We start from the raw sequence: 12,086 nt of genomic DNA, 5'->3' as shown, positions 1-12,086 counted from the left end.
TTCAATAAGAAAAAGATAAATAATCCCATTCCAGTACCTGTCTAGTGTGGATGGCCAATAATTCTGTGACCATACTTATTACATTCCTGATATTTCGGGCAAAATGGAAAAGTCAGTGTCAAAGATCACACATCCATCATATTAAGGTCAAGTTTGGCGGTTCTTAAAAAATTTAAAAAATTATATTCTATTTAAATCACATCATCTTATTTAAGTCACATCACTTCTCTAACACATCCTTTCAAACCCAATCCAAACCCAATTCATATTTCATAAAAATTCAAAAAGTACACTTATTTAGTCTTCCCAAACTTGGCCTAAGTTTTAGAGAAATGTTAGGAATTATGAAATTTTTTTTATGAAAATAATTATGAAAGATTTATAATTTTTAGATTACCTTGATTAATGTGTGGTATTATATTTTAAATATAATCCAAAGATGACAAATCTTTTATTATCATTTTCATGAAAGACTTTTTATGATCCGTACCATTACTATAAGTTTTAACACAAGAGAGTCTCTATTTTTATCCATAAAGTTTGTGACACTTTCTTTTGTTTTATAGGGTATTGCTAAGGGGTAGCATTATATAGCATGACGACCACTCATTTGTTTGTTTGTTTACTGAGGGAAATGATGGAGGAGTTGAATAAACTGTGATTTCTTGGAATGTATTATGTTTTTATTGTATGATCAAATTATGTATAAAAAAAAACTTACAAAAATATACTAATGAAATTATTACTATAATGGATCATCTGGGTCTTGTTCATTCTGATGTACCCACTTCAAAAATTCAATAAATTTTTATTTTTTATTTTTTTGTAAATTTTTTATTTTTTATATTAAGGGAATAACCCGATAAGCTTCGAAAAAAGAAAAGAAAATTAGGGTGCAATGACAACATGACCTGATTTGTTTGGAATTTTGCGGTGAAAGCAGAGACAATATGGCATGGTTTGTTTGAAATTTCGCTGTTTCGAAATAGATGCTTTTTTCAATTAATTTTTTATTATCTTCTTATTTTATTAAAATTTCACTTTTAAATTAAATCAATGATATTTCATTTTTTGTTTGTAAAATTAATTTTTCTATAAAATAAACAATAAATATGATTTTGATAATATAGTACAAATTAAAATGCCAAAAGAAAAACCTATAAAGCCAGCAAATTTCATATTTTTTTTCTTTAGTGTTTTTATTTTTATTTTTACATATAGATATTTTCAAAAATACTTTACATTTTTATTCATATATAAAGAAAAAAATATAAAAAAATAAATAAAACAAACCAAACAATAATTTTTAGATAGGAGAATGTGACATGATGACATATTATATCTGTCTACTCTCAATCAATACATATTTTTCCTTCTAAGCCAAATTTAGTTTGTTTACATGCTTTTTCCACACATGTTCTCAAAAGGGCTAGCAGCCCTTCAATCTCCATATGGATTGGAGGTCTTGTTTGGATTCGTAAAGTTTATTACAAGTTCTGTTATAATTATTAAATAAATTTAATTTTTTAAAGAATGATAACATGAAAAGTCAGACAAAATGAATATTTTCATATCATTAACGGTTCGGACTCATGGACCGGAGACAATATGTTTCCTTCACAAAATATCTCAAATTAGAAAAAATTCTAGGACATAGGTTGTTTGGCAACCAAAGAAAAAAGCCAATTTGTCATTTAAAAAATCAAAAAATTAGGTGCCGTTTGGTAACACTTACGTTTTCAGTTTTCTGTTTATATTTATAAAAATTTTAAAAACTCAAATAAAAACTTGTTTGGTAAAATTTTTGATTTATAAATCAGTGGTCTCAGTTTATAAATTTGGCCAAAAAATGAAAACATAAAAAATGTGTTTTCGTTTTGAGTTTTCAATTTTTTTTTTTTTTTACCACCCAACACTAGCCCCCACCCGCCACCATTTTCCACCACCGTCTTCCGCCACCACCACCTACCCCCACCATCACCTGCCACCACCACTCACCACCCACCCGCCGCCACCACCCACCGGCCACCACCCACTCGCCGTCGCCGCCACCACCACCACCACCCACTACCCACCTGCCATCCACCCGCCACCATCCACCACCCGCCACTACCATCCACCGCCCGCTACCACCACCCGCCACCTACTTGCCACCACCACTCACCACCCACCACTACCCACCACCACCAACCACCTGCCACCCACCCACCCGCCACCTACCCACCACCACCCACTTGCTACCACCTACCACCCGTTATCGTCACCCACCCACCCACCACCACCACCACCACCCGCCACCATCCACTACCACCCGCTATCCGCCACCCACCTGCCACCACCACCCACCACCCATTCGCTACCACCCGCCACCGTCACCCACCCACCCATCCACCACCACCCGCCATCCGCCACTCACTTGCCACCGCCATCCGCCACTCACTTGCCACCATCACCCGCCACCGCCACCCACTCGCTACCACCCCCACCCGCCACTGTCACCCACCCACCCGCCACCTATCCGCCACCACCACCCACCAGCACCCGCCATCTGCCACCCACCTGCCACCACCACTCACCATCCGCCACCACCACCACCACCACCACCACCTACTAACTACCACCCACCACTCGCCACCGTCACCCACCCACCTACCACCACCACCCACCCGCCACCACCCATCACCACCAGCTACCCACCACCCACCGTTACCACTTTCCACCACCGTCTTTCGCCGCCACTTGCCACCACTTGCCATTTTTCACTATTTTTTATATTTTTAAATTTTTTTAAACATTTTGTCAATTACCAAACGTGTTTGTAGTTTATGTTTTTCTAAAAATAAACAAAAAATAAACAAAAACCAGTTTATAAAATTTTTGTAAATATAAACTGAAAACGTAAACGTTACCAAACACACCCTTACTGTTTGTCATCAGTTAAAAATTTAAATATTTAAAATTTTCATTAAGAAAGAATCAAATTTTTTGTTACTTTCCAAACGTATTAACTAAAAAATTTATTAAAAAAATCAAAGATCTAAAAGGTCAAAAAAAAAAAAAAAAAAAAAAACCTCAAATGCCCACACAATTACAATGATTTGTGATTTTAATTACTATAAATTATATGCTGTTTGGTTATAAGATGTTTTGGTGGTCAAATTTGTGATAAATTAGGTTAAGAGATATTTGCAATAGTGGGTCAATTTTCAATACCAAGTGGTAACTTCTTTTCACTTTCGAGACTTTCTGTACGTATATAGTTTCTCCTTTGATAACTTTATCAGTTTAAAAAAACAAAAAACAAAAATTTGTGTATACATAAATATTTTAAAAATAATAAAAAAAAAGATATATCTGGTGAGTTGTTATGCGGTAGTCGGCGGTGGAAGGTGATGAGAGGTGGCTGACAGAGTGACTGCAATATCATAAGGTGGTGGCCATAAATTATTAGAAGATAGTCGGAGATCACCAAAGGGTTGCTGATGGTTGAGCGGTGGGTGTTGGAGGGAGGGAACAGTGAGTGAAATTTGTTTTGGAAACAAAATAAAACACCTTTTTTGCATTTCTAAAAAAATTAAAAAATTTGAAACTAATTTCACTTTTATTAAAACAAAAAAGTAGAGTAAAAACTAAAAGAGAAAAATGATTGCGAAATGTCATAAGTTTTTTTTTGTATTGTTACCACTTTTTCCGCAATTATCCCCAAAAGAAAAGAATTAACAAAAGATCACATTCTTAATAGTCCAAAATGGAAATCATTTACTAAAGCCGTAGTAGTATTGAACTTTGAATAGTCTGTGTGTATGATCATCAAAAGTTTTTTGTTCCATGATTATCTCTATATATAAATTGCTTGGTATCCACAAACTTTCATAATCACAACTAGTATCATCAATAATGGTTGCTCCTCCTTGGGCTGTTCTAGCCCTAGCATGGCTAGCTACATTAACCCTCCTCTCAAAACTCATCAATCTCGGCCACCGTCGCCAAAAAGAACTTCCACCGGGTCCAAAACCATGGCCGATCATCGGCAACCTAAACCTAGTTGGTTCCAAACCCCACCAATCCTTCCACCTGTTATCCAAAAAGTACGGCGAAATCATGCAACTTAAATTCGGTTCCTTCCCCGTTGTGGTGGCCTCATCCCCGGAAATGGCGAAACAATTCCTAAAAACTCATGGTAAAACTTTTGCTTCCCGCCCTGCAACCGCTGCTGGCAAGTACACTAGCTATAACTTTTGCGACATGACGTGGGCGCCTTACGGGCCATACTGGCGCCAGGCACGCAAAATCTACCTCAACGAGCTATTTAGCCCTAAGCAACTCGACACCTATGAATATATCCGAGTTGAGGAATTGCACGCTCTTATTTCGCGCCTTTATGCCCTCTCGGGGAAGGAAGTTGCCCTTAGAGAACATCTTGCCCGGTTCATGCTTACTAATGTGAGCAGGATGGCACTGGGTGACAAGTACTTTAGCGAATCCAAATCTGATAGCTCAGTGAAGCTCGATGAACTTCGGGAGATGGTAGATGAGTGGTTTTTGCTTAATGGCGTGTTTAATATCGGAGATTGGATACCGTGGCTTAGCTTCTTGGACTTGCAGGGTTACGTGAAGCGAATGAAGGCTTTGTACAGGAAATTGGACAAGTTTCACAATTATGTGATTGATGATCATAAGGCTAGAAGGGCAGGCGATAAGGATTTTGTTGCTAAAGATGTTGTGGATGTAGTTTTGAAGCTTGCTGATGATCCTAATCTTCAAGTTAAACTCACTAGTGATTGTGTCAAGGGGTTAATACAGGTATTCTCTTTTAAAGATATCATATTGCACACAAATATTTTCATCTACTAACTAGATTTGAAGCTTTTATGGCTCTGCAAATGACATGAAAATTGTCCTGGTTAGTGGACATATAAATGTTGGCATGTATGTATTCCTAAAGCGAATGTCTATTATGTATATCCTTAAAAATGTGTATATGGGTTTTCTTTTTATGATTAGACTATACAAGTTTATTAACATATCGCAAAATAATATAATTTTTCTTATCAAAAAAATTATTACATTTTACTTAAAAAAAAAAAAAAATACTAAAATCACAATACTCATAACACAACTGTGAAAGGTCGTAATTAAGAATTTTCTTACGACACACTCTCTGTAACTACACTTATTTATTTCATCACAAAAATTTACAACTTCTTACGATACGGAGTACGCATTGTACCATTTCCATTTAAAATTCTAATTTTGAAGTTCACTGTCTCATTTTTTGTCCAGTCTAATAAGGTTTTATCATCCTATCCACATACAACCTAGTTATGTTATAAAAATAGAAACCAATCACACAACTAAGGGGTTGTTTGGGATGATTTAAATAAGTGTACTCTTTGACTTTTTATGAAATATGAGTTGGGTTTGAAGTGATGTGTTAGATAGGTGATGTGACTTAAATAGGATAATGACTTTTTGACTTTTTTCAAACATGCCAGACCAGTCCTAAATATAAAATACAAAAGTTTTTTTTTTTTGTTTTTAATTCGAAAAATCAATGATTTACTGTATCAATGTCAAAATTTGTTTTGTTGTATCTAGTCTGATGCAAGTGTTTTAGACCATCTCCAACGGTGAACCAAACCCAGCATCAGATTTAAATTTTGATGAAAAACTCACTTTTTCACGCTCCAACGGTTGCACCAAAGTCATACCAAAATGAGAATTCAGCAAACAAGACATCAAACTGAGATCAAGACACAGATTTTACCAAATCACTGTTACTGACCGTTGAAAATGGTACACCGGTCAACCAACCGGTTGCCTGGCCGGTTGACCAACCGGTCAACCACTAAAAGATTCAAACAGTTCAGGAAAAAAAGTTCAAACCGTTAAAAAAAAAAAAAAAAAAATTTGCCTAACCGGTCAACCGGCCGGTCGACCACCTCGGTTGTCCCGAAAAAAGTTCAGAAAGTTCAGACAATTCGCGAAAAAAAAAAAAAAAAATTTGTTTTGCCTAACCGGTCAACCGGCCGGTCGACCACCCGGTTGTCCCGGGATAAATTTGGTTAAGGTGAACCGTTGGAGCCTGAAGTATCAAATTCAGGAAATGGCCATTTTTTAACTCAGATTTGGTGAAATTTTTGATTCGTAGTGTCTTGGGTTTAGCAGGATATTATAGAAGGTTTGTTAAGAGATTTTCTCGAATTTCTATGCCTTTGACTCGTTTAACACAAAAAGGGGTTAAATTTGAATGGTCTGATGATTGTGAGAAGAGTTTCCAGGATCTAAAGAGTCGATTAGTGTGTGCTCTAGTACTTATAGTTTCGTCCGGAGATGAAGGTTTTACCATCTATAGTGATGCATCAAAGATGGGCTTGGGTTGTGTCCTGATGTAGAACGATAAGGTAGTGGCATATGCGTCTAGGCAGTTGAAGCCATATGAGCAGATTATCCTACGCATGATTTGGAGTTGGCTACAGTGGCGTTTGCATTGAAAATCTAGAGGCACTAATTGTATGGGGTGAAATGTGAGATATTCATTGATCATAAAAGTCTGAAGTATATTTTCACTCAAAAAGAATTGAATATGAGGCAAAGGCGATAGTTGGAGCTATTAAAGGACTATGATTTGACTATCAATTATCATCCAAGAAAAGCCAATGCAGTGGCTGATGCCTTGAGTAGAAAGACCCTGAGTAATTTGGCTACATTGATCACTGACCAAAAGCATATCTTGGAGGACTTGCAAAGGTTGAATATCAAGATTAGATGGCATAACCATGGAGTGCAGTTGGCAAACCTTAGAGTTCAACCCACATTGATTGATAGAATTAAAGATGCTCAGGGAAAAGATCCGCAGTTGCAAAAACTTAAGGCTGAAATGGAAATAGGGCTACAGATGGAATTTTGTATGCATAAAGATGGAACCTTGAGATTTGGAGAGAGGTTGTGTGTGCCTAATGATTTAGAGCTCAAGAGAGAAATCCTGAAAAAAGCTCACAGTTTAGGGTATACTGTACATCCAGGGAGCACTAAAATGTATAAAGACTTGAAGAGGAACTTTTGATGGAATAATATGAAGAGGGAAATTGCTCAGTATGTTGCTCAAGGTTTGGTATGTCAACAGGTGAAAGTTGAACATCAGAGACCTACAGGTAAGTTACAACCTCTTCCTATTCCCAAGTGGAAGTGGGAATATATTACCATGGATTTTGTGATGGAGTTGCCTAGGACCTAAGGTGGTAACAATGCTATTTGGGTTATTGTTGATCAATTGACCAAATCCGCTCACTTTCTAGCTTTTATGGTAGGGTTCTCCTTAGAGAGGTTTGCAAAATTGTATATCAAGGAGATTGTGAAGTTGTATGGTATTCCGGTGACCATAGTGTCTGATAAAGATAGCAGATTTGTATCTATGTTTTGGAGGAGTTTGCAAACAGCTTTGGATACTAGTTTAAATTTTAGCATGACCTTTCATCCTCAAAGTGATGGACAGTCAGAGAGAACTATTCAGACTCTTGAAGACATGTTGAGGGCCTGTATTAATGATCTTGGAGGTTCTTGGGATGAGCATTTGGCCTTAGTGGAATTCTCTTATAATAATAGTTATTATGCGAGCATTCAGATGGCACCATATGAGGCTTTATATGAACGAAAGTGTAGATCACCTATTCGTTGGGATGATGTGGGCAAAAGAAAGTTGTTAGGGCCTGAGATTGTGCAACAAACAGTGGACAAGATCAATCTTATTAGAGAGTAACTTCGCACTGCACAGAGTAGACAGAAAAGTTATGCAGACAATAGGAGACGCGATTTGGTGTTTGGGGTTGGAGACCATGTGTTCCTTAATGTGTCTCCTATGAAAAGAGTAATGAGGTTTGGTGTTCGTGGTAAATTGAGTCCTAGATTTATTGGACCATTTGAGGTTTTAGATCGAATTGGAGAGGTAGCTTACAGACTTACCCTACCACCTTCACTAGTTGGAGTTCATAATGTCTTCCATGTTTTGATGTTGAGGAAGTATATACCGAATCCCAATCATGTGATTGATTATGCACCGTTGTAGTTTAAGGAGGATTTGACCTATGAAGAACACCTTGTAAGAATTGTTGATAAGAAGGAGCAGGTTTTGAGGCGTCGAGTCATCCACTACGTTAAGGTTCAATGGAGCAATCACTCGGAGAGAGAAGCTACTTGGGAACTTGAGAATGAAATAAGACAAAAGTATCCACAACTTTTTGAGACTACAGGTATGTCAAATTTCGAGGACGAAATTTCTTTTAAGAGGGGAAGAATGTAAAACCCAAGTTGTGTGTAGGATTATTTTATTGGATAGATTAGTAATTAAATTAATTTATATGGGTCATTTATTAATATCAAAGAATTAGTTATGAGATGGCATTATATTTCCTATTACTTAGATGGGTAATTTTGTAACTTTGTGAAATTAGGTTAATTAGCCCACCTATTGTGGCTTTAAGTCTTAGAAAACAAACAAAACAGAGGCTATGAATTGCTCCATAGGCAGCTAGGGTTTGAGAAGGTAAAAGAAAAAAGAAAAGAAAAAGAGAAGAGAGGTTCAAGTGAGGCTACAATAGGGATTGAAGGCAGCACGTTGGTGATTTTGGGACACCCATTGGTTAAGGTAAAATCTGTCTTTACTTTTAATTATTAAGTTTATGTTGAGGAATTTAACAATCAATGCATTAAGGGGATTTGGAAGATCTATAGGTGCTTACTTAGGTTTTGAGAATTGGGTGCAATGTGTAAGTGTAACTTTGGATGGGTAATAGAAACAATGGAGTTTTGTATCATGGGTAAAGGTGTGTTTGGCTATAAAGTTGGGTTGAATGGTTTGATCTCTTGGATATTAAAGTAATACATTAATATAATATAGTAGTGCTTTTGTGGGTGTTTGTAACATGTAAAAAAATATTAATTTATTTGAGGTTTTATTTATTAGGTTTGTGTGATTGAAGTGGTGGAATTGGATGTTTGGAGTTGGTGTTAGAGTGTTATTTCTAAGCGTTTGAGGTAAGTAACCCTCTATCACTGTTGGTTCATTTTTATTCCTATCGAATCGTTTAAAATCATAAATATTTATTTATATCCTTCATGTTCTCTTAAAATAAAATATGGGTCAAGTATAAAACAACATCGTATATTATTATGAAAATTATTTGAATATTTGATGAAACTATTTTGAAAATTGTACTAAACATTTATTCTGAAAATATCGAATGTTTTATTTGAAAGTTGTGTATTGTTTGAATTTTGAATATCACTCTAGTCTGACTATGATTTGGACCCTAGCCAATGGGGGTTATTTATTGGCACAGAAACTAGTTTCTTTTGGGGCTTTACCACCGGCCTATGTGTGGTTCTGGGCCTTGTCACGGGCTAAGTGACCGTAGTCACCAAGACTTGGGTTTTGTGAATTGCATCATTGAACCATTTGAATATCGAACCATCAATTTTGAACAACGAAATTTCATCGAATTACCTCATTGTCTTTTCAATTAAAATGTATTGCTACACTGTTTATTTTCAACTACGAAACCATCTTACAAAATAATTGTTCATTTATTGAATGGTAGCAAAAAATATATTTATTAGTTATCGACTATTTTTTTTTGTATACTTGATCCAGCTAATAGTGATGGTTGGTTATTTACTGGGCTGTCTAGCTTACCCTTATTTTATTTTTCAGATTCTGAGGAGTAGAGTTGTGCAGGGTTTTTTTTTACTTGTGGGAGTGCCGAGAGTAGGATTATGATTTAAGTATTTGGATCATTATTATTATTATTTTTATTATTGGACTTGGTGGACAATTTCATATGATAAGAATTATCTATTTGTATGGTTTTTAGCATTATGATATTTAAGGATTTAATTTGAGTATTTTACATTATTGGTTATGTGTTGGACTCTTAGCCTTGCATGCTCACTTAAATGAGTGTGCGGCGTTGTCAACGCTCTTCGACATTGCCTAGCTAATATAGCCCCAAAACTAGTATAGCAAAGTTGATGCTAATACTCTTAGTGTGTTTTTTTTTGTGAAAACCTTATTCGTCTATATATATTGTGTTCAGTTCCATAACTGACTTCTGTTTTTGTAGAGTACTTTTCCTATTTTATCTAGTGACAATTCTTTTGCTTTCTTCATTGATTTCAGGACCCAATAGCTGGTGGCACGGATACCTCATCCGTAACTGTGGAATGGGCAATATCCGAACTTGTAAAACAACCACAATTCTTGAGGAAAGCAACAGAAGAGCTAGATAGAGTCATTGGGAGAGATAGATGGGTGGAAGAGAAAGACATCCCAGAACTTCCTTACATTAACTTAATTGCAAAGGAGACTATGAGGTTACATCCTGCAGCTACATTGCTTGCACCACACTATTCCATTGAAGATTGCAATGTTGCTGGTTACGACATTCCTAAAGGAACAACTATTTTCATAAACGCATGGGGCATTGCTAGAGACCCTAAATACTGGGACGAACCTGAAGTGTTTAACCCAGAAAGGTTCGTAGGGAAAGAGATTGATGTGAAGGGACAACACTTTGAGCTATTGCCTTTTGGTTCGGGTAAAAGGATGTGCCCGGCTTATAATCTTGGACTAAAGTTGGTTAAAGCGACTTTGGCTAACTTGTTGCATGGATTTAATTGGAAATTACCCAATAACATGAAGCCCGAAGATGTAGACATGGAAGAAGAGTATGGATTGACAACACATCGAAAGGTTCCAATTGTTGTGGTCGCTGAGCCTCGACTTTCAGCTCATTTGTACAATTAATAATTTTCCGTGTCTTTTATCTTGGTAATATTTGTTGTTGATGCATTATTGTCTAAGCTGTAGTAGTTCAATAAAACTCTGTTTTCAGCTCATTTGTATTGTTAATCACCTTAGCCTAATAACTTCGAGAATATAAGTTTAAGTTTTGAGACAATTACTTTGTGCATTATGTCAAAGGTTAAGTGTGGATTTAATTTTTTTTTCCTTCCAAACACACATTAATATGTACTAATTGAATGTTATTTTTACTGTATCTTTATTCTTGGTAATATTTGTTGTTGATGATATTCACTATTGTCTAAATTGTAGTAGATTCAATAAAACCATGTTAAGTGGGAAATTTGAAAATCTAAAAGAGGAGAGTATCGATGCTTTGTTGGTTGTATTTTGATGTGAAAATTAGAATTGATTTGCTTGGACCTGTTTAATACGCACTTGATTGTAAATCACAATTACAAATAGTAAAGTCAACCAATCATCCAATGAAAAATGACTTTTGAAATTTAACATGATAACCTTAACTTGGAAAAAAAATAAGATCCAATTTACGATGGATTCAAACTAAATATTATCATAATATGAATATTTACAGAACACAACACAACATAGAAACCGATGTTGAATTCACAACAAATGGACTCAAGTGGTGAGGTTATTTGAATGAACAGGCCATTTTAATTGTTTCTAATATTAAACCCACTTTTCAATTTTGTTGTGCAAAGACAAAAGTTGAAAATGACAAGAATTGCTAAATTTGAGTGAAGAGAACCTTTCAAACATGTCCTGAACTATGAAATATCTTTTGAGAATGTGTTTAAGCTTTATTTAAAGTCTCAATTGAATTTAAGTTTGTAAAATTGTCACTAAAATTTCTTAAATTGGTTTTAATTGAAGGTAATCATTTAATCTAAAGACTTGCCACACAATCTAAACTTGTCTGATCTTATGAATTTTTACTTGGCCCAAGCGCATACTGTAGTCAGCTCGACCTTGCCAAAAATAAGACTTGAGTTGGGCTGGGCATGAATTTGAAGTTCAGCCCACCAGTAAGCCAGATAAAAAATAAAAAAAAATTGAAAAAAGATTAAAAAAAAATAAAAAATATAGGATTTAATTGGACTAAGTCCGTGGGTTTGTGAGAGTTCGACCATTTAGCTCAAGCCTGTTGGATAAGTCTCGGAGCTAGGCTGTTGGCCCGTAGGCCAGCCCAACCATTAGTTTTGATTTCTAAATATAGTTTGATATTTAAAATTTAAATAATTTAAAAAATTTATTCAGTGGGTTT

The 12,086-nt window shown here is 35.7% G+C and overlaps 1 protein-coding gene across 1 annotated transcript; it reads left to right on the top strand.

Moving 5' to 3' along the window:
- Nucleotides 1–3,750: 3,750 nt before the first annotated feature.
- On the top strand, nucleotides 3,751–10,955 carry LOC114281955 (trimethyltridecatetraene synthase). The gene is made up of 2 exons (XM_082901226.1): nucleotides 3,751–4,803; nucleotides 10,175–10,955. Exons 1-2 carry the CDS (start codon nucleotides 3,898–3,900, stop codon nucleotides 10,799–10,801), a joined length of 1,533 nt encoding a protein of 510 aa, XP_082757352.1. The 5' UTR covers nucleotides 3,751–3,897; the 3' UTR covers nucleotides 10,802–10,955.
- Nucleotides 10,956–12,086: the final 1,131 nt, after the last annotated feature.

The sequence above is a fragment of the Camellia sinensis genome, chromosome 13 (assembly GCF_055761805.1).
Source record: "Camellia sinensis isolate YWXY chromosome 13, ASM5576180v1, whole genome shotgun sequence".
In the NCBI taxonomy this organism is placed as follows: domain Eukaryota; kingdom Viridiplantae; phylum Streptophyta; class Magnoliopsida; order Ericales; family Theaceae; genus Camellia; species Camellia sinensis.
Note: the sequence above shows the minus strand (reverse complement) of the source record. Positions and strands in the feature narration are given on the sequence as shown.

Excerpts from the sequence above, each read along its gene's own strand:
- LOC114281955 (XM_082901226.1), top strand. The coding sequence starts at position 3,898 with ATGGTTGCTCCTCCTTGGGCTGTTCTAGCCCTAGCATGGCTAGCTACA. Across the intron at positions 4,804-10,174 it reads GTGTCAAGGGGTTAATACAG|GACCCAATAGCTGGTGGCAC; the intron begins GTATTCTCTTTT and ends CATTGATTTCAG.